Source organism: Notamacropus eugenii, chromosome 1, assembly GCF_028372415.1.
Source record: "Notamacropus eugenii isolate mMacEug1 chromosome 1, mMacEug1.pri_v2, whole genome shotgun sequence".
In the NCBI taxonomy this organism is placed as follows: domain Eukaryota; kingdom Metazoa; phylum Chordata; class Mammalia; order Diprotodontia; family Macropodidae; genus Notamacropus; species Notamacropus eugenii.
In genome coordinates, this window is record NC_092872.1 from 62,423,189 (window position 1) to 62,447,699 (window position 24,511).

General features: G+C 35.9%; 1 protein-coding gene across 1 annotated transcript; it reads right to left on the bottom strand.

The window, feature by feature from the left end:
- Window positions 1-9,712: 9,712 nt before the first annotated feature.
- Window positions 9,713-10,645, bottom strand: LOC140523031 (olfactory receptor 2K2-like). Its single transcript, XM_072638130.1, has one exon. It carries the CDS (start codon window positions 10,643-10,645, stop codon window positions 9,713-9,715), a length of 933 nt encoding a protein of 310 aa, XP_072494231.1.
- Window positions 10,646-24,511: the final 13,866 nt, after the last annotated feature.

Sequence of the window (24,511 nt, forward strand, 5' to 3'; positions counted from 1 at the left end):
CATTTTGTACAAGAGGAAATTGATCTCAGACATATAACTTGCTCCCAAATCACATTTTGTTATTGTTTTCAGTTATTTCAGTCATGTCCAACTCTTTGTGACCCCATTTGAGATTTTCTTGGTGAAAATATTGGAGGGTTTGCCATTTCTCTCTCTAGCTCATTTTTCAGATGACGAACTGAGGTGAACAGGGTTAGGGAACTTGCTTGGAGTCACACAGCTAGGAAGTGTCTGAGGCCAAATTTAAACTAATAAATATGAGATTTTCTGACCCCAGTACTCTATCCACTGTACCACCTAGCTGCCCATATTGTATGTACATATTGTTCATATAACATATATAGTCAAAATATATTTATGCATACTACAGAAATATAAATATATGAATATATATATACATATGTGGCTACATTGTTTGGAAAAGCACACTACTAGAAAGGGAAGGGGGAAAACTGGATGTCTATTAATTGGAGAATGACAAAACAAATCATAATATATTGATGGAGTGAAATATCATTGCATCATTAGAAATAATTAGTCTAATGTAGTTTAAGAAATATTGGAGAGCCTCTATGAACTAATGCACAGTGAATAAAAAAGAGCCAAAAGAATGAAATACTTGACGATAACTTGTTGAAGACTATAGTAATTGTCAAGTTCCCATGATACCCAAAGTGTAGAAAATAAGGGTCAGCAAAAAACAAGAATGATGATGACTATACTCCTCTATAGTAATAAATATTTACAGTTGCTTTGGGAAGGGAGAGTAATGAAATCTCTAGACACATAAACAGTCATTTGTTTCAAGAGGCATGTTCATTTATCGTATTCATTCTTATATTTTCATGCTTGTACTTATTAGTTGAAAATAAAGTGCACTAAAATGAATTAAATAATTTTACACATTATATTTTTAAGTTATTTTGATTTGGAATGTTTCTGTTGGTGGTTGTTAAGTTTCCAATACGAAATTTAAAAAAAATTAGTAGAATCAAAGAATGTTAAAACTGGAAAAATCCATCAGAGATCATCTAGAATAACTTCATTTTATAGATGAAGAAACAAAACTTCAAAGAGAGGAAGTAGTTTGCCCAAGATAAAACAGCTGTCATTTAGTTGTTTCAGTTGTGTCAGACCCTTCATTTCCCCATTTGGGGTTTTCTTGGCAAAGATACTGGAGTAGTTTGTCATTCCTTTCTCCAGCAAAGCTAGTAATGATTTTTTCTTGTTTTAAAGTAGATTTATCTCCTTATAATGAAGAGGAATCCTAACGTCTCTGCTTCTAAGGTTTGTTTGTTTGTTTTAAAAATCATACATAATCTAAGAGTCATTCTGGAGGTCTCTACAATTGCCAATAAGACCACTGAGAGAAAAGTTCAAGGCAAAATAAGAAACCATTAAAAGATTTGATCATTACCAGACACAGAACGTCTCCCATATAACTCCTCATTCTTAATTGTTCTTATGCATTTCTCCCTATTACTCCTTTATGGGGAATCTGCAGTTTTAAAAAGCTATAAAATAATTATTAATTCATGTATAATTTTAAAAAGCAGGAATAGAAGACTTCATCATAATCTACTTTGAAATCAAAAGCTGAAAATATTTAATTTGTGACTCTTGGTAAATCCCATCCCCATTAGGTTTTCATTTTCTTGCAACATAATTAGAGATATTTGTTATTTTCCCCCTTGCCAAAATATTATTTAGAATTTTATGGAAAGCATTTAATTTAACCATTAATTTGAGCATATAATTTTTTTTTACTAATAAGATAAATTCTTCCCTTAAGGTTCTCCTCTGATGCCTCAGGATAGAATGCAATTAACACTAGGACTTTAAAGGCAATGTTGAGAGTATAGACTCTGACAGGTTCTCCCCTGCTGGAAAGGCTGGGAGTACATTTGGGGACAGCCTTGTTTGAGGGGCAGCACAGGTACTGTAAGTCAAAAGACTCCTCACCAGCAGGTTGACCATCATGCTTTTATTGACAGAAACTCATAAAATTCCCTATTAAATCATGGCGGACCTAATCCATGTGGTAACAGAGGAATTGCATACACCAATGATATTAACTGAAGTCTACATCCTAGGAATCCAAATCTTTCTTAGCACTTTCTGTGGGACGTTGCTTGTTGTCCTCCCAATGATAAATCCAATATCAAGTGTTTCAGAGTCTCTGGGAAAAGACATGCTTGGTAGCTTTATCACAGCCCCTTTTACTTCTTTATTTCTCAAGCTATAGATAATGGGGTTTAGCATGGGATTCACCACCCTATAAAGCAAAGGAATTCACATAGTGCTTTAAGGTTTGCAAAGTACTTTTTATCTATTACATTTGATCTTTATGACAACTCTGGGAAGTAGATGTCAATATTATATACATTTTAAAGTGAGGAGATTGACATTTAGAGAAGTGAAGGGATTTGCCCAGGCAACTTGCTAGTAAGTATCTGAGGCAGGATTTTCACTCACGTCTTGACTTCAGGACCAGCACTCAATCCACTGTATCACCTAACTGCCTATCATACTTCATCTACCCTCTCTTTCACAGACAAATTTATAAGGGAAAAGTCTTTATTGATTGCTTCCCCTACCTCACTCCCTTGCTATCTAACTTCTGACCTCCTCATCCATTGCTCTCCAAAGTTTCCCATGATGTCTTCTATATATATTTTTTTAAATCTCCTTAGACATGTTCACTTTTTTCCTCTAAATAGAGTGCAAGATCTCTGAGGTCAGGGAATACTTTATTTTTTTCTTCCCATCCACTTAGAACAATGCTTGACACATAATAGGTCTTTAATAAGTGCCTGATTGATTGATGGATTTGTGGATAGCTGGATTATCCCAGTGCTTTCAACTCTATCCAAGCTAATTAATGAACTAGCTTCTGTTTAGGGTTAAAATTCATGAAAGTTCCATTTGTGTGAGTCAGTATTACCAGGACTTAATGAATACACTAGCTAACAAGGTTCTTCATTTTATGCTAATTAAGCTCAGAAAGAGTTAAAATGCTAGACAAAAGAATAAAAACTGCAGCACCCAGAACCACCCTGATACATGGGTCCCTGGAAAGCTACACTAGTTTTGAAGCACTTTGAAAGTCAAAGTCTATTCAACATTATAATATAAGGGAGACTGTGGAGGAACCACTGGGAAAAGGCTTTATGGAGGAGATGACATTTGAATTGGGCCTTAAAACAAGTTTGAAAGACCAAATAACTTCTGATGAACACAATGGCCAGCTGTGCCATTTAAGAGAGACATAGTTTCTGGGTAATTTGATCATTTTATTGATAAGGTCAGCATGTTTATCAATAACAGGATAGTCATTTTTTCATTTCTCCTAGAACAAAAGAATTTTGATGGTGGTAGGCTCTCAGTTAATATGCTCTGAAAAGTGCAGATATTCCTGAGGGTGACAATCGTCTCCGATGGGTTAAAAATTAATGAGAAAAATGAATATTACAATGAGAGATTGGGCTATGTTGCAATGAGGGTCTTGAGGTACATGACTTAGATCACCAAAATCTTGGTCAAAGGCACGTATCAATTTCCATATGACCTGTCTGATATAAGGGAGAATCAACATTTCCCCAGACCTGTCTGAGGGAATGTGCCCAGTGGCCTAAACTTACAATTTTTTATGATCTGTGACTAGATCTTGACCAGGGTAAATCTTTAAGTGAGATTTTGCTCATTGCTTGATTTCTGGATGATTAAGTAGAAAAGGGGAAGAACTTTGGTTCTTTTTCAATAATCATTTCCCATACAGCCATGATTCTAGAGAATTGATGAGGAAGAATGACACATACCTTCTCGTAGAGTAGTGATGGACTAAATATGTAGAATGAGACACATTTATGACCACTCTTGGTTTACTCTATATTTTTGCTAAAAGAATTTTTTGCAACAGGGGAGGAGCTGGAAGGAGAGAGAATAAATATATGTAAAATGAAAAAAAAATCGATTTAAAAATTGTTTCTAGCACAAGAATTCCTACTTATTTCACTGTCAAGGATAAAAGTGTATATGCACATGAGACAACAAACTTACCATGTAAATTATTTGTATTTTTAAATTTTGTGTCTATATAGGTCACTTAAATAAAATGTAACATTGAAATAGTGTCTTAACAGTATCTTAAAAAAATAAAACATTTTGGTTTAGTGATGAAAACTATAATAACAAATTCTTTGATTTTCCTTAGTTTCTGACTCCTAGTTCATTCCCTCAAAGTTAGAAGCAACTTAGAGCAAGATATTACAATGCAGTATTTCTAGAAGTCTATCCAAAGATAAGTCTAGGACTACTCTTTCTAAAGTTATAGGGAACTGGAGAGAACCTCTTCTAACCTCATCTCCAAGCTTTCTCTCCCAGAAAAACCCAGAAGGATTTTCTGACTTGTTAAGATTCAAAGAGATGGAAAAGTTTTTATAGTTGTACTATAGTAGGTGTAGTCCATTTAATGTTAGGGAACAGATAAATTATTGTACACATGAGTACTAAAAAGCCTCCTGAGAAAAGAAAGAAGCTGTGCGAAGGGAATAGATACTTGCTAAATGTCAAAAGGAATAGGGCACGGGCATTGACCAGAAATGCAGAGTTGCAAAAGCCCTCAGATTTTCTTAGGTTGTTGCCTAGTTGTTTGATTTATAGTTCATTTATAACAAATTACCAAGTAGCATATAAAGGACTATGGAACATTATTACCAAAGCATCAGAATCTTTTAACTTTAGTGCTTTTCTGCTTCAAATTGCATCAGAGACTGATCAGGTCTCTAAAAGTGCAAATATGTTATATGCATTGCCTTCTGGATTCAAGGGCTGGGTGGACATATGATTGTTGATCACTCATGTTCAAAATTAAAATTTTGGTCCAGATGTATAGAATTACGTAATTGTTGGCAATAATCTTTATTTATTTCTTTAGCTTCGCAATTCAACATATGTTGAGGAGTGGTTATGGCTTATATCAAGTGTATGAGGCATTAATATTTCTACATTAAAATATCTGCCTTTAATATCTAAGACAGCAAAGAAATAATGAATCTTGAATATCACATGTTGCTTTAATATGATTTGGAACTTGCGCAAGTGTTCTTAATCATCTTTATAACTTTCTCCCCATTGGCAGTCTAATGAACCCTTTCTCAGAAAGATGTTTTAAAATAACTGAAAGCAATGTTAAATTTCATTTAGAGGTAATGTATGTGGTCATTCTTTCTGGGCTACAGCATTCACATTTTAATCAGCATCCAGCACACCTACCTCCATAGTCCCTTGTACTTTTTCTTTAGTAATATCTCTTTTTTGGAAATCTGCTACATATTCACCTCTATACGTTAAGCTCTGATCAGCATCTTATTTCAAGGAAAAAAAGCCACTTCCTTTTCTAGATATGCAGTGCAGAAATACCTTGGCTTAGCTGTGCACACCATAGAATGTGTGCTTCTTGGCATCACAGATGAATACTATGTGGTCATCTTCAATTTTCAAGATATTTCATCATCGTCACCAAGGTTGTATATGTGCCAGTGGCAGCTGGTTCTGGTTAGCAGGTGTCCATTTACTGATGTAAACTGTTTTTGTGCCCAGTTATCTTTCTGCAAAAATTGTGTCATCCATCATTTTACATGTGAAAGACTTGCTCTCATGAAACTTGCCTGTGCTAACATCTTTGGCAACAAATATACCAAGTTGGTGGTCAGTACATTATTCACACTGATTCCACTGTTGTAAACTTTTGTCTCTTGTACATTTATGATATCTGCTGTCCTAAAGATTAACTCACCTGAAGAAAGAAATAAAACATTTTCCACCTGTTCAGCCTGGCTGATGATGTTAAAATTATTCTATGGTACTATTTTCTTCATGTAAATGAAGTCCAAACCCAAGGAATCACTTGATGTGTAGAGGTTGTATGCTATAAATGATATCATTTCCATATTCGATGTGGTCATGACACTTATGATAAATCTTTTGATTTATAGCCTCAGGAGCAAGGATATAAAACAGTCAGTGAAACTTCTATTAAGAAGGAAGTTCTTTAGTAAAAATGTCTCATTCTTTGATCCATTTTATGATAGAAACTTACAGAAAAGCAGTAGACAATAAATAAGGTCCCACCCTCCAATATTGGGGCACAACCCATCCATCCTACTCTTTTCATGTGCTACTGACTATTTTTCATAGGGAATCCTGTCCCAGTTCTGAGGGTCTTCCTAAAGACTTTTTGGCTTTACATGGAAACAATTGGAGTAATCAGTAATCTGTCAGACTCACTTAATGATTAGTCTATTTCCTTTTCCAGTTATATATCCCTCTAATGACATGTTTCTGCCATTTTTCTAATTTGATTCCTCATTGTTGAAGTATTATAGGCTGCTCACAATCACTATTTGCATCTCTATTTCTCTTTGACTGTCTCTAAATTTTTATTCTTCAGAGTTTAGTATTGAGAAACAATTAAGAACATATAATTGGTGGAGAGAATTTCTGATTCTGATGAAACTGAGGGCAAAAAGAAAAAAAAGAAAAAGAGAAGGCAAATAAATGCAAAGAAAGGAAAGGAGTAGGGAAGAAAAAAAGCAGAGCAAAGAAAAGAATAAAAGAAAAGTTCCCTACTCTGGATAGGGTGTGTGTGTTCATCCTTTGTTGCTAAAGACAACCATGCCATCACAGAAATGATGACATGACTTGCACTTGACTTTGTTTTGAGTGAGGGAGGGCTGTGCAGGTCACCAGCCTCACTTCTCATCCAGAGCCATCTGAATCCAGTGACCAGATATTCATCAGAATGCCTGGAGATGACCCAGGAAGAGGCAGCAACTGGGGCTAAGCAACTTGACCAAGGTCACACAGCTAGTGAGTGTCAAGTGTCTGAAGTGAGATTTGAGCTCAGGTCCTCCTGACTCCTGCACTGGTGCTTAATCCACTGCACCAACTAGGTAGACAGGGTGTAATGTTACTGAGAAGAATGTATAATATAACTTCAAACAATGAGCAACTGGAGGTGAGTGGAAAGGAAGGGACTTGAAAAGATATCCTCTACACCAAGTATCCTCTTGTGAAATTAATTTTGAATAATAATATTAATGGCTGGCATTTATAGAATGCATACCATGTGCAAGACACTATGCTAGGCACTTTAAAAGTATAATTTCATTTGATTCTTATAACAGCTCTATAAGATAAGGGCTATTATTATCCCCATTTTAAAGCTGAGGAAAGGCAGACAGATTAAATGACATGGCCAAGGTCATACAGCCAGTGAGTGTCTATGGAAAGAATTAAACCAAGGCCCAATACTCTGTTCACTATGTGGCCTGGCTACCTGCTTGTTTTTGTACCCCAAATGCAAGAATTTAAATTTATCCCCATTGATTTTTTTTTAGATACCATCCAATGCTTTAGTCTTTCAGGATCTGGATCTTGACTGTCATTTACTATGTTAGCTATTCGTTCCAACTTTTTTTCATGTGCAGGCTTCATCAGGATATCATAGCAGACCAACTATCTGTCATAGAATAAAATGTTAAACAGTATAGGACCAAGGAATTCTGTTAAGGAGAAACACAAACTCAATAATATGTGAAAAGTGCTCTAGGCTTCTGGTAATCAGAAAGATGCAAATTGCATTAGCTCCTTGAATTTACCTGATTTCTATCAGGTAATACAATAAAAGATGGCAGAGTTCAATACTGGGTATGTTTTGGGGCAGCTTTGATAATACAGGTTTGCTACTACATTACTTTTACATCTGAGGATTGGTCCTGTCACTTTAATATAGTAAGAATTATACAAATGTGAATTAATGCCCACCCACTGTCCCTAGTACTGAGACTATATCCTAAGATTATTACTGAAAAGAAAAAAATTTAAAAATATGTATGCAAATATGTATTATTTGTATATAAGTACATACCTACATATGCATTGTTACATGTTAGATATGTATATGATGCACACATATTTATATAATACATATGGTATATATATTATGTTCTATTATACATAAGTTGTTTGCATAATATATATGTGTAATTCTAGCTATATTTTTGTAAGAACAAAACTCTAGAGTGGGATTAGGGGAGAAAGTTGTTGTCTATTAATTGGAAAATGACTAAGTAAATCATGATATACTGATTTAATGAAAGATTATTGCAGTTTATATTGCATATAAAAAATGAATATTGGAGGACTTCTATGAAGTGCTGCAGAGTGAATAAAGAAGAACCAAAGATCAAAATGCTTGACATTTTTGTTTTGTTAAATGTAGTGCAATCAAAAGTTCACATTGCACACAAAGCAGATAAAAGTTAAAAGGGTCAGGAAAATAAAAATGATGTCTATTATACTCCTCTATTGTAATAAAATAAGTATGTGCAGTTTCTTTGGGAGGGGAGAGTAATGACCATGGAGTAATGGAAGTTTGAGACACATGAATTATTATTTATCTCAGGTTACATGTTCTCTCACTATACACTTATTCATATATTTGAATATTTGTACTTATCTTTTGAATTCAAAATAAAATGAATTGAAATAAGAAAATAATAAAAGTATTTCACATATTATCTTCCAAGTTATTGGTTATTTTAGATAATTCTATCGATGGCTTTTAAGTTTTTAACAAAGTATAAGGGAGAAAATTTAGTAGAATTAAGGAACATTAAACGTATAAGTGTCCATTATAGATCATTTAGTATAACTCGATTTTACAAATAAAAAAATAAACCGCAAAGAGAGGAAATGACTTGCCCAAGGTAATGCAGTTACCATTTTATGTTTTCAACATACAACACATATATTTCTTCATAATGAGGAATTCCTCAATTTCTACTTTTAATTTAAAAAAAGATCATGGATGATCTAAGTCACTCTGTAGTTCTATAAAATTATAGATTACTTATGGAACACTGTAAGATCAATGAGAAACTAAATTTCAAAAATTAAGGATGGGAAGGTGCTGAAGTGTTGTGATCATTATTAGAACATAGAGTTTCTCCTTCTACATGCATTCTAATTCCAAATTGCTCTTGTTTATTTCTTTCATTAGACCACAGTTTAACAAAGCTACAAAATGACTACTAACTCATGCATCATTTAAAAAAGTAGAAATGGAGGATATCATCATGATCTACTTTGAAATCAAATGTCAACATCACTTGGAAAATCCCACGTCTATTCAGTAGTCATTTTTCTCCCACTGATGGAACTATAGTCACTCCCCTTTCAAAGTGTTGTTTAGAATTTTATGGAAAACATTTTATTCAACCATTCATATGAGCATATGACTTTTTATTTCTTTCATATGATACATTCTTTCCCTAAGGTCCTCTCCTGATACCTCAGGATGGAATGCTATTAGCACTAGACTCAAATGCAATGTTGACAGTTCAGACTCTGAAGGTTCTCCTTTGCTGGAAAGACTGGAGCACACTTGGTGACAGACTTATTTGAGGGCAAACACAGGTACTGTAAATCCAGAGGCTCATTGCCAACAAGTTGACCATTGCTTTTCTTGACAGAAACTCATGACATCCCCTAGTAAATCATGGTAGACCTACGTTACGCTATAAAAGAAGAAATACCCATACCAATGATATGAATTGAAACCTACATCCTAAGACCTGAAATCCTCCTTACCCCTTTCTTTGGGAATCCAACTGTTTTCTTGCCAAGGATAAGCTCAATATCCAGGCTTTCAGAGTCTCTGTGAAAAGACATTTCTGCTCAGTAGTTTTTTTACAGCCCCTTTCACTTCTTTATTTCTTAAGCTATAAATAATGGGGTTAAGCATGGGAGTAACCACCCCATAAAACAAAGTTATGAACTTATCAGTTTCTTGTGAATCCACCGATGATGGTTTCAGATACATAGAAAGGGCAGTCCCATAGTACAAGATCACCACTGTAAGGTGAGCAGAGCAGGTGGAGAAAGCTTTGCATCTTCCATCTGCTGAGTTGATTCTTAGAATAGTGAAGAGAATGAAACTGTATGAGATACAAATTAAGAGCATTGGGATTGGAAGGAGGAACACACTGACCACCAGCATCATCATGTCCATGGCCAATGAGCTCGTGCAAGCTAACTTAAGCAGGGCTAAGATTTCACATGTAAAGTGATTGATGGAGCTCCCACAGAGAGGCAGCTGCAGGGCAGAACTTGTTTCAAGCAAGGCAGTAAGGCAACCTGTTATCCAGGACCCAGCTGCCATCTGTAGACAGACTCTTTTATTCATGATGTTAGAGTATCTTAGGGGATGACAGATTGCCACATACCGGTCATATGCCATCATGGCAAGGAGCAAACACTCTGTGGACCCCATGGCAAGGGAGAGATACATTTGCAGGGCACATGCTGTGAAAGGAACAGTATTTCTTTTCACTATGAATTTCATGACCATAGGAGTGACAGAGGAAGTTGTGTAACAGATGTCCATGAAAGAGAGATTGCTGAGGAAAAAGTACATGGGAGTGTGAAGGTGCAGATCCAGTATGCTGATTGTAATGAGAATGCTGTTCCCCAATAGGGTTACCAAGTACATCAAGAGGCATAAGATAAAGAGGGTGGTTTCAAGTTTGGGGTACTGGGAAAACCCCTCCAAAGTGAATTCTCTCAAGGTACTCCAGTTCATTTCAGTTTCTTATCCTCTGTCTTCCACTTGAATGAATAAAGAGAAAATAGTATATAGGCATCATCATTATTATACAAAAATATACCACTTTACTTTGTCTTTTATGACATTTCCCTTTTATAAGGTTCTCTTCAAATGTACACTCTTTCATAGAAGTAAGGAGTAAGGAGCCACTTTGGAAAGAATGTTGATGCTACCCAGCAACTACAGAATTATTATTTTAATGGATAATATTATAACAAAGTATCAAAAGCAATAGCCTAATCATGGAATAATTAGCAATGCAAAAGAAAGGAAGGGGCAGTTTCAAAAATACTGAATTCATATTTAGGGAAGACTTGGACTTGATAACATCCTTAGGAAAATCTCTGAGTTTTTTTGATCCCACATGAGGAGATAGGTCACGTGAATGAAATGACAAGCATCAACGCAAGCTAACCTATCCTAAGTGCCAATTAGGATGAAGTTGAGAAAGGAAACATGGGTGATAGGGAAAGTACTTAAAGTGATAATTTAAAGCAATCTTCTTAGCATGAATGGAGTAGTGAGCAATGAGAATTGAGAAAAGAGAAGGATGAGTTTCTAATCAGATTGGATTTTAAGTTATATGGGTTTTGACAAGTAGTTCCCTGTATCTGGAATATCCTCTCTCCTCATTGTCACCTTTGAACATCCTTTGCTTTCTACAAAAGCCCTCAAATGATGTCTCTTCTCCTACTTTTCTAAACCTGCCAAGTTGCAAAGTGTTTCTTCCCTCTCAAAATTACTTTTTCTCATTTTATACATCCTCTGCATTTACCTATTCCTGCAGAGTTGTATTCCCTTAGCAAAATGCAAATTCCTTGGTGTCAATGACATGGGTGTCTTTTGTTTCCCCAGAGCCTATAATGGTACCTTACATCAAATATTTCATTGACTTTAAAATGACATGGTAAAAAAGGGCATTATTGTGCTTCCAGTTTCACCTGATAGCCCATGAAATTTTTGATATTACATTATTAGAGTTAAAAAGGTTATAACTACGTTTGATAATTTAATAACAAAATAAAATTTTACTTTCCTGGCATGTGTGTTATAATATTAGTAAGATGACATTTCCCTATTGCATGTGAGTGCTAACTTTAAAATGGTTCCGATCATGAACTTACAAAGAACTTACTGTAAATGAGGACCCCTATTTAAGGGACAATATGAATGCCTGAGCACTGTGTCATGAGCAAAAAGAAAAAAATTGACAAACACTGTGATATATAAATAATAAATATTGGAGGAAGCGATACAATGGAAATGAGTGCTGAATGGGGAGGATGAGGATGTGGGTGGAAATTCCAGCACCTATCCTTATCCTAGGGATATCATCTAAGGATCTGATCTCGACCAAATCACTTAAACTCTATGGGCCTCAGTTTCTCTATCTGTAAAACTACAGTGTTGAACTCAAGCATGCATTGCAGTTCTAAGTCTGGGATCCTATAACATACTGACATGTTGACCTCTGAAGCAAATATGTTAAAATCTTAACAATTTTGAATTTAGGAGAAGAGGGAGACAAAGCAAAACTAATAACTTGAACATAGCCGGGCAGCTTAGGCTAAATTCTAATTAGTCTATGGTGTTGAGGGGAGATACTGGAAGTAAGAAAAACATTCAAGGAACGGTGGCCATAGGCAAAGAGTAAGGAAATGGGCCAAGGTCATGACCAAGAAGGGACAGATTTCCAAGATTCTTCTCTGGAAATAGATAATCAGCAAGACTTAGTTACTTCCATGTTGGAGGGAGAGAGACAAAAAAACCGAACTTGATTCTGATATTTTGAGCTTTGGTAACTGAAACAAGTCCTGAAGCAATTGCTCCTGAACTAGTCATCTTCAGGCATTGAAGGTCGCTGTCCTATTTGCTTACTGTGTCGTAGACTATCTGGTTCTAATGAGTCAGGCAGTGAAGTAGATGAGATCTTACTAGGGTGACCACAGGATCAGAGATTCAGAACTAGAAGAAACCTTAGGATCCATCAAGTCCAATCACCTCTTTTTATAATTGAGGAAAGTGAGGTAAATAGAGGTTAATGGCTTTCCTAGAATCACATATCTAGTAAGTTTCTGAGGCAGAATTTGAATTCAGGTTTTCCTGATCCCAAGTCCAATGCTCTCTCCTGAGAGTCTTTCATCTCGTCAGGAAAAGAAAGAAAAACAACTGACCTTGTCCTTCAGTGTTGCAATTCTGAGCACTTTATAGTCTCAATAACTTTCTTTTCCTTTCATCCTTTTAATTTCAGGGTTTCTTGTTTTCACATTTTCCTCTTATACCTCTGAAAATAACAAGGTCTACTTTGGCCACTGAGAAATCAGTCTGTGTTTATTGTCAATTAGTATTTCATCAATCTCTTGTTGTTTTAGGGACCTTTAAGGTTCCCCGAGCAATTTAAAGCTATGACTCTCAAGCATGAGGAGAGTCAGACACTTCATAATGTTTTAAGAATAAGGTCCCAAAGGCCCAATTACAATGATTGTCTTAGAATATTTTTGGAATGTTCCTCATTTTTACTTTGGTCTGAAGCATGCCTAACAACCAGAGGCTGGCAAGTCAGAGGCAAAAAGTTAAGTGACTTGGCCAAGGTCATACAGATAGCAAATGTCAGGAAGTATTTGAAAACGGCTCCTCTGGTTCTCTCAGGACTCTTTCCTCCATATCAAGTTGCCTCCCTTACTTTCCTCATTATGTGACATGAGAGTTTATGGCCTCTATATCTGTATTCTTCTTTCGGTGGGGTAAAAATGACAGCCCAAAAAAAGATTTTTAATATATTTTTTCCAGAATCTGTTTTACCTCTTTTTTTCCCCTCAGACTATAGGTGAAGAGGTTGAGCATGAGACTGAGATTGATTAAGGACATAAATATGTCTATTTCCTGTGAACTTAGTAAGGCTTTAAGTAGACATTGAATGGACTCTGCATCTGGAGTCAGGAAGAATTATGTTTAAACGGAGCCTCAAATAATTACTAGCTGTGTGATCCTGGGCAAGTAACTTCACCTCTCTTTTCTTCAATTTCCTCAACTGTCAAAGATGAATGATAATGACAAGTACTTCCAAGGTTGTTGTTTCGAATGAGATTTTCATAAAACAATTAATACTATGTGTGACACATCGTAGGTAGGATAGAGTCACCACTGTCAAAGAGGCTCCATAAAAGGAAAAAAAATTTTTACTTCTGTTTTCAGGTGAATTGATTAGAGAGGATAAAAATGTAAAGGATACAAAAGAGGTGCACTGGGACAAGAAAAAAGAATGTTGATTACATTATCAGGAAAAACGCCATCATATTGATGCTTATACTAGCCAGCTTGATGGTGGTCAGGATTTTACAAGAGAAATGATGAATGATGTGATGGTCAGAAAAAGACAAAAAAGAGAAGTAATGGCTAGCATTTTTATTTCTCTCAAAAGTTTACAAAGTACTTTACCAATAGTATCTCATTTTATTTTACTCTGGGAAGTAGACATTATGATAATAATGCCTATTTCAAGACTGAGTCAGACAGAATGTCACACAACCAGGAAATATAAGAGGCAGGATTTCAACTTAGATTTTCCTGATTCCAGGTCCTGCACTTTATCCATTGTATCATTTCATTGCCTGTAGAGTAGCATAGAAGTTGATTCCACCACAATAAGTAGGCACTCTGCATTCTGGGTGTGGCTGTCATCTGTACATAGGCCCTATTTCAGGGATATGTTTACAAATGATGTACAATTGGAACTTCCCCCACCCCCAAATTGCATGTAAGACACACCTTTAAAATTAACCTGCATTATCAACATTTTCTTCATCAGTTCCGGCAAAACAATAAAAGCCCTGATTAGTAGCTTGCCAGTTCCCAAAGGGTCACTGTTCTCATGGAAAATTTCTTTCCAGGTTTTTCTGAAGTCCAACTCTTCGTCATTTCTTATAGCACAATAGTATTCCTTCGCATTCATATACCACAACATGTACACCCATTTCCCAATTGGTGGATATTCCCTCAATTTCCAGTTCTTGGCCACCACAAAAAGACCTGGTATAAATATTTTTTGTATGTCACATGGAAAATTTAAAAACTGATTTTTGCAAACTAGTATGAGCTATTTTCAGCACACTCCATCAATATTTTTTCATGGTTTGAGTTATCTGAGGGGTTCATAGATTATGAGGTATCAATCATATGCCATCAATCTTAGGAAGATACACAGAGGATCATGGTAAGAGACAGGGGACAAAGAATATATGGCACATTCAGATAAGATAATGGCTCTCCCTAATGAGAAGCAATGTGGAATAACACAAAGATAGCTGGTCTTAGACTCATGAAACCCGGGATTCGAGTCTGTCCTGTGACACACATTGGCCTTGAGACCTTATGCAAATTCCTTTACTTCTCAATGCCCTCAAGGAATTCTCTAAATTGATAAATTGCAGAGTAGGCGTTGTTGTACTTTGGTAACAGGGGTTTCTTCCATACTCTAACTAACAACATTATATGTCCTGACCAAAAAATAAGTAAGAAAAAAAAAGTTGGATAGCACTAGAATAGCAGTAATAGTTGTATAGCACATGTTCAAGAAGGAAACTTTACTGAAGATGAAGCATGTGGAACTGTGAAGTCAGGATCTAAGATAGAATCTGTAATCAGAACAACCTTGCATGGTGACAGTACCACGTGCAAACATTGCCTAACTTTGGGATAAGTGGAAAGTCAGGAACAGGAAAACTGCCACAACTGTTCATTGTTTGTGTCCATTTTATTATTCATCTATAAAAATTCTGAGATGGATAGATCATTAAATGAAGAACATAAAAGTGCTACCCATTTTCATGAGCTAAATTTTAAGGTTTCACTATTAGATTAAGTCTCAAACATTATACTAATAACTTTAAGTGGCTCCTTATTGTATCTAGTGTAAAATGCAAATTTCCCTGTTTGACATTTGTAACAAGGAGCCCAACATGCACAGGAAGGTCTGCTGTACAAATTCTTAGATCTGCTTTTCTAAAAGGAAAGCAGCTTTTGACAGATCAAAAATCACTTTAATCAAACACATATATCATTCACTTAGTTCAAGGGAAAAAGTCAATACCCTGAACTTCAGAGAAAATACAAACAGAGAAACAAAGATTGACAGACAGAGCTTCCAACTGACTGACTGTAAGCAAGACATACATCACAGATCAATACACAGATCCAATTGTCTGGCAACATATACCTAGTTTCTAGAGAGAGAAGCACCAATATCTGGGTTTTCAAAGCTGGGTTGAGGTGGGGAGAGCTCCTTAGTGGCTGCCCAGAGTCTCATCTGGTCAAACACTTACAATGAGTAAGCCCCAAAGTAAAACCTAACCTCAGAGTATTTATACACTTCTCAGAGTGAAAGGGCATCACAACCCTTAAGAACCAGTGCCTCATTAGAAATTAACAAAAGGTCTGGGTCTTCCAATAAAAAAAAAACTCCCCTAATCAAGTTTCCCTTAATGGCCAGGCCCATTAATGAGTGAGGAAGATCTTTAACTCTCATTAGCATTACAGCATGTAAATGCCACTGCAATTTGGTTCTAGGCTATGTTTCTACATGGATTACAAATTTCAAAATCCATTCCACCTAACTCCAAACAAACTGACTTACTGACTCTCCTTCCTATATAACATTTCATCTAAATCCAGCAAGAAAGATCCTTTAAGCACCTATCATGTGCCAATAATTGTTGTTCAGTTGTTTTAGTCATGCCCAACTTTTCATGATGCCATCTGGGATTTCCTTGCCAAAGATACTGGTTTGGTGTACCGTATCCTTCTCCAGATCATTTTACAGATGAGGAAACAAAGACCGACAGGGTTAAGTGGCTTGAAGACAGGCACAAACTGAGTTGTTCCTGACTCTGCCCAGTACTCTATTTACTGTGTCACCTAGCTGCCAAGTACTATGCAAAGTTGTAAGGATGCAAAAGCAAAAGTAAAACAGTTCCTGTACACCTCTGTGTCTTCCCATAGACTTTGAAAGGTGACTAGAAAGTTCTCTCTCTTTACCTCCATTTGGAAATTACAGCTTCCTTGAAAGATCAGCTCCTTTAAGGATCTTTTCTATTTTCCCCAATTATTAGACAGTCCCACCCAACATTACCTTCTGCTTATTCTAAATATATGCATATACATGTGTATTTTTTATGGATATATGTATACTTTTACAATAATGAATATATATTTATTTACCTTTATACATGTCATTCCCTCCTCCTACCCCTGAAGAATGTAAGTCCTTTGAAGGTAACATTTTTGACTTTTTCCTTTGTATCCTCTGTATCTAGTATAGGTCATAGCCCATAGTAGGTACTAAATAAATACTCGTTGAACAGATTATGGATTCTGGGAGCATGAGTAATACATTTTTAAATATTTATTTATTTTTTGTTTTCAACATTCAATTCCATAAGATTTTGAGTTGCAAAATTTCTCCCAATCTCTCCCTTTCCCCTACCCCAAGATGGCAAGTACTTTGATATAGGTTATACATATACATTCATATTGAGCCTATTTTCATACAAATCATATTGTAAAGAAGAATTAGAACTAGTGGTAGAAACCATGAGAAAGAAGAAAGAGACAAAAACAGAGAGAGAGACAGAGAGAGCAAAGAATCTGCTTCAATTTCCACTTGGACTCCATAGTTCCTTTTTTGGCATTTTCTATCATGAGTCCTTTGAAGCTGTCTTACATCATTGCATTGCTAAGAAGAGATAAGTCTACCAAAGTTAGTTATCACACATTGTGACTGTTACTGTGTACAATGTTCTCCTGATTCTGTTCACTTCACTCAGCATCATGATGTTCATTCAAGTCTTTCCAGGTTTTTCTGATATCTGTCTGCTCACTATTTCTTATACCACAATAGTATTCCATTATCTTCATATATCACAACTTGTTCAGCCATTCCTCAAGTGATGAGCATCCCCTCAATTTCCAGTTCTTTGCCAATGGGTAGCACTTTCAAGAAACAAAAAAAAAAAATGAATATAATTTTCTCACTTAAAGACTTAATAAGTTGGGTAGAAATTTATGGTGTGGGATAGCTGAAAGTATAGGACCTTACTGACAATTCTAGCTTTACTGCTAGCTAGGGATTTCTGGGCCATAGTATAGTGTTATATAAAAACTGGGAGTTCCATTTCATGGCTTCAAGAATCTTTATCTAAACTAAATTGTATCACTGAAGGAATTGAAAATCTAGTGGCTTTCTCTTCTTTTCTGCTTATGTACTTTGAGGGCAAGCTCTTCCTCAGTGACATTAAAAAAAGCACTAAGAACATATGTGATGCCTTTTCATTTCTCAAGAAAACCAATGGGGCTACTAAGAGTTTTTTTCAAAAAGCTCTATTCCTCTGAAAAACCTTTTATACAACCATCATATATATTGGTCAGTTAGTACAATTCTAGACTCAAAAGAAACCATACATCCCATGTTTAATAATACGACTTCCAATTAACAATGTGCATATCCTCCAAACTGACAATTACAGCATAAAAATTTAGTTGTACACATTATCCATACTTCATGTGCTGAAGCAAAATGCTTGTAATAGACACAGTCATTCTTAACGTATGAAAGAAAATACGTTGACAAACATAGGCCCTTAATCTTGCTTCTGTTTAGGCGTGGTGCACCCTGATTTATTCTTTGGAATTTCATTTGTTTTCAGATAGACTAATGGTCTTTTGTGAGTTTTCCACACTTTATTATTTGGCATACATGGTAATGAAAGCCATTTGGTTGAGATAAAATGTGCAAGCATCTCAGGACAGATGAAACATAGTTCACTAGAAGACCTAGTTGGTCCAATAACTCCATCCACACTGTGCTACAGGCCTTTGTGACTGGTAGAAATTGTATGTGCCATGTTTTAAAAAGGGATAGCATTTCCCAAAATGTGTGTGTGCTTGTCTGAATATAGAAATAAATAGCCAGTATAGCCAGTAATACACAAATAGCCAAATAGCAAGTAATACACAAATCAAAAATATGAAAAATTACACATACACACACACACACACACAGTTGTAGAACTTGTGGTCATTCTTTTACCCTCAATGAATAACCTGTACGATGAAGAACAGTACTTTATCACTGACCTTTAAAATGAAACCCTATCCATTAATCTCTTCATTAAATAAACAGTTTAGTTTCTACCATACTATTATTAATAATAATATTCTCATGTTAGAGTTGGCTAGGTTACAGTGGTGACTGATTTGAATGCTGGAGGAGGATGGCATGGCTAGCATTGCACTACCATAAAAGGAAAATGTTGCTTGCAGAGACTTCACGTGGCACCAACTTTCCTTCTCCAGTATTTTGGCTGACATCTCCCTGAATTTGGACCACTTTCCCAACCTGTTTCCCAACTCTTACCCAGCCTTCTAGGTTTGGTTATCACAATAAACTCTTTATCTTCACCATGGTATGCTTTTGTACCTCTTTAACAATGTATTCTAATCAGTAGCAGCATCTTTGCAGAGGGTAGGAATCTGATAAAATTACTTTTCTTCCTACACCAAGAAAACACGGTTCTAGATTCTGTGGGGAACACAAAATAATTTTTGCTTATTATCTTTAATCTGAAGAATCTTATTGCCCAGTTGGGAGAGAGAAGACAAATATAAAAAAAACAGACCAGAATTAAATATTAAACTTTTTATTTTAACTTACAATAATACAGTAGAAACTAAACTTATTGTTTAGTGGCGAGATTTGTGGATAGGGATTCATTTTAAACTGTGTGGTACTAATCATAAATTTGTTAGGAGTTGAGAGTAGAGAAAAATGGAGAAAATGGACATGAACTGATCCTTTAAAAGATGAGTAGATTTTGAACATGAAGAGAGATGAGGGAGGCAATCTAGAGACGTATGATGGAATCAAAGTGAATAGCAGCAGTCTAATTCCCCCATCTATATTTTATCAATGAGACTGAGAGTCATAAAGGTAGGAAGTTTCAGGACCAATGCTAGAATGTAAGTCTGATGAAGTTCTTTTATTTAAAATAAGTTTTATTTATGATGGCTTTTGTCTTCATTTCAGAGTCATTTCTAGAACCTCTCTATCTCTCTCCCAACTGAAGGGAATTGAATATTCCTTAGTGACAAAGATAAACAATTAACCAAGAATCAAAGACAGAGTGACTATATTGAAAATATTTGCAAAATTCTGACCTAGTAATCCTCCAGTCTTTCTGTGATGAGTATGTACGTCTATACGTATGCATGCATATGTATATGTATACATACATATACACACATACATGTATGTGTATGTACATAAAATAATCCGGAACCATCTGTGTAAACATCGTTGATTTTTCAGTTACTCAGACTTCAGTTTTTTTAGTCATCTTTTCATTTACACAGCTATAGTCATTCTGTGTATTTTTTTGCTTCTGTTTATTTTACTCATTATTAAATCCTAAACATTCTCCCATGTTCCTGCGAATTCCTCATGTCATCATTTGTTACTACCCAAAATACTCCATTACTTTCATACACCATAGTTTCCTTTTCTCCATTTCCCAAATATTGGGCTCTCACTTCATTTCCAAGCCTTTAGTACCACGAAGAATACTTCTGTGAATACTTTGGTTGATACAAGTCGTCAGTTTCTGTCTTGAACTAATTCAGGTTCTTTTTTCATGAAATCACATTGCTCATAAGTGAGCAGTATGAGCAAAGACACTAGAAGATGAAACGAGCCTGATTTGTCTGATTGAACCTGAGAAATCATAGAAGAGAGTAGTTGGGTCACAAAACATAATAGGACCATAGAGCTAGAGATGGTAGGGAACATAGAGGTCATTTTAGATAACTTCTTTAATACAAAAGAAGAAATGAGATCTAAAGAGGTTAAGTGATTTGCTAAAGTGTCAGAAGCAACTAAGAGGTGCAGTGGTTAGAGCACATGGGTTCAAGTCTGTCCTTAGACATTTACTAGCTGTGTCATGCTGAGGAGGGCACTTAGCCTTGCTTGCCTCAGTTTCCTCATCTGTAAAATGAGCTGAAAAAGGAAATGGCCAATGACTGTAGTATCTTTTCCAAGAAAACCCCAAATGGGGTCATGAAGAGTCAGACATAACTGAAATGACTCAACATCAACAACAAGAAGCAAGAAACTTGCTGAATGAAAAGTAAACAAAGAGTTGTTCTCAGTTGTAGTCATTCTGTATATTTCTGGTTCTAGCAATAAATTCTATGTCACACATAATCAGACAGGCATAAGCCTGGTCAGTTGTACTTCCTTACCTGTATGGGGACCCTGAATTCCTGACAGGGGAGTTTAGAATTGAAAGTTATTTAATAGGACAATGACATGATGATGATACTGTTTTCAAACGATATCTACAACATCTCTCAAATACCTTCTGCTTCTTTTCAATTACAACTGTCCATTTTAGCTCAGACTCTGATTATTTGTAGCCTTGGCTATTTTAATAGCTTCCCAATTGACAATATCTTGCCTCAGATCTTTACTAGCTATGTGATTCTGGGAAGGTGACTCCACCCTGTTTCCTCAGTATCCTCATCTGTAAAATGAGCTGGAGAAGGAAATGGCAAAGCACTCCAATGTTTGCCATGAAAAGCCTGAAGGGAGTCACAAAGAGTCAGACATAACTGAAAAACTGAAAATTTTACTATTTGTTTTCAGTCACTCTCAATCAATTTCAGTTCATTCATGTCCTCCTGTTCAAAATCCCATTGGGGGTGTTCCTGGAAAAGATATAAGAGTGGTTTGCCATTTCCTTCTCCAGCTTATTTTATAGGTGAGGAGCAGAGAGGTAAACAGAGTTATTGACTTGCACAGTCACACAGTCAAGAAATGTCAGAAGACAAGATTTGAACTCTCAAAGAGGAGTCTTCCTTACTCCAGGTCTAGCAATTTATCTACTGTGCCACCTAGCAGTCCAATCAATGGGTATTCCACACATTACATCTGTTAGCTAATTAGCACACATGCGAAAGATTTGCTTGGTTCACATATATATTAAGTCCAAGGCCACAATACTGGTAGGTGTTCAAAGTAGGAATTAGTCCAAGTCTTTCTGACTTCAAATCAGCACCCAATCACTACACCATATGACCTCTCTCACACTGTAGATAAAAACAGGACCATACAGACTTCTCCAGCTAGTACTTCAAATAACAGGGAATTCTGGGTAGTCCTCCCAGTCAGTTTCCAGACAATCCATGCTTCTTTTCTGAGTTAAACTCCACTTTCCTTTGCATATTTATAAGTATATATGTGTGTATGGAAAGTAAGACCCCTTTTACAATAGACATTTTATTTTCTACAAGGAACAGGAAAAAAACATTTGGGTCAGAAAAACTGATAAAATCAGTGTGAGGAAAAAAAGATAGTCTGCCAGATAAAATGATGAGACAAGAATGCTCTGCAAACTCAAGAATATGATGTAGTGGATGGAGTACTGTCCCTCAGACAATTGTACTTAGAAGATCTGTTAGAAAGCAGAGCACTGACTGAGGCAATAGTCGTGCCAGGGTATTGTAGTACATCAGTTCATTTGCATGTGGCTCTTTTCAGAGTTTTCAAGTATATAATCAATAAATTAAGAATCAAATAATTCTTTGGGGGACTATGGGTAGATTACATAAGGACTTTGGGGATCATATCTTAGAGAAAGTTGGAATTTTTGAGTTTCACAGTATGTTAGAAGTGATAGTTGCTTGTGAAGAAGTCTAATTTGTAGTATTATAAGCTAAGCAAAAGAAGAGAGGAAGTAAAAGGCAGGAGACAATTAAGTAAAGAAAGAAGCAGGAGAGTCAGCTGACCACTCAGACAGTTAGGGACAGAAGAGACCAGAATCAATATCGTGGAGTACAGAAGCTGAAAAGGACAAAGCTAAAAGTTAGACTTTATAGCTGCTTTGTGGGGAGACTAGCTGACTGGAAGAAAGGCATTCCTTTGGTGAGAACTGATTAATTAAAGAAAGGCAAAATTGTTCTTTAGTACTGTCTATAGTATGAGAGAGGATATCTTTCAGGGGATTACTTATGTTGCCTTCTGGTTTGAAAAAGAGAAACAGAGTGGGGGAAAGCTAGACTTTGCCAAGAGAAAAGGAGTGTATGTGAGAGTTGTGTGTGTGTGTATGTGTGTGAGTATGTGTGTGTGTGTGTGTGTGTGTGTGTGTGTTACATCCCCCAGAAATGTTCCATGGAAACTTTGTAGGACAGAAGTACTAAGATGCAGCCATCAAAAATCACTACATTTCTAGGACTGTTAGACCTCAGAAGGAATTTACTTTTAAGGAAGCGTCAAATGGTGAAGACAAGTCATGAAGAAGGAATGAAGAAAAGATAGACTGAAGATAGAGGATAAACCATACTGTTCTCCCTTGCTTTCCCTGACAAACAACAAATCAAGGTGCTATTTTTGTGTCAGAAAGCAAGTACAGCAAGGAGAAGGGAGACCTCATGACATGGTAGAATGTGCATAAGGTAGAAAGAGATATAATAGGGAAAGCCAGAGATAGTGAAATAGATTAGATATTTAATCTAAAACCAGTAGTGGTGGTGGTTGCTGAGATTCCTTGAAATTCATATTCCTTTGCTTTTCCACTTCTTCTCTGGAATACAACCTGGGAAAAATATCCTGCTCTCCTTAACCCATCTTCAATTTCCAACCTCAATTCACTTAGAATTGAAGCTTTGGTTTCCTTAAATGCACTTCATTTTCAATTTCCTGGAAGGTTTGTTGGAGGTGTGGAGGAGAGAGATTCAACTTCCCCATTATAATCTTTGGGATATAGAAGTCTTGACGTTTCTGTCTTTCCCTGCGGGTAAGCATTGTTCTCCCTCATCCGAAAAGATGGAAGAAGATACCTGTTCACCAAGAAAGTAACCTTCTATAGTCTTATTTTTTTCCCTTTTTGGGGTATTTTCCCAACCAGTTACTTGACTTTTCAGGTTCTTTGTCAAGAATAGGGTATGCTCTGGTGACCTGTAAGATCTAAGTTTCTCCACCGTTCTGTGGCTTCTGCTTCTCTCTAATTTGTTGAGAGTCATTCTTTACAGGTATTTTATGGACTGTGGGGGAAGAGCTAGATAGAGTATGTGCATCTTTCTACTCTGCCCTCTTGGCTCCACCCCCTATATGCTTTTTTCATGACCCAAAATGATCTTTCTCTGACTGTTTTTTGGAGTTTTTAACATAAATGATTGTTGTTCTCTGACAAAAGTTCTTTTCTGCCTCTTTTAACACATTTTTGTTTTGTAATATTATAATCTCTAATGAGGGCATTAGTCTCTTATAACCTCTAAGTTAACCATCTGTGGAATTTTGCTGTTCAGTTAGATTTTCCTTTGTGAATTTAGATGCTATGGCATGCGGTTTATAAATACTTAGCCCTGACTTTGTTTCATTGTCTGTAATTTCTTAAAATATATGAACTTTCCCTATTTTATCTCCCTTGCCATTGTGGATTTCTATTTTTATTTTTATTTTTTCTGTTAGCAGAAATGCATCCCTAACTTTTAGGGATTCACCTGATTCATTGGAAATTTTGTTCCAGCTCTTATTTTCATCATGTATAGCTTCACTTTTAGATTTTTTTTTCTTTTATATAAAAATCATTGACTTTTATTTGGAATCCACTCTATCACTCTTTTTTATTTAATTGTGTTATTTTACCTGTTTATATTTAAGACCATTCCTGCTGCACTTATATTTTCCTTCATTTATTTCTTTTAAATTGGGTTTATTATCACTCCTTCCCCATTTTCATGCTTGAAGTTAGTTTTGCTTACCCAAGTTTTAGTCTAGTCTGTTCCCACAGGCTC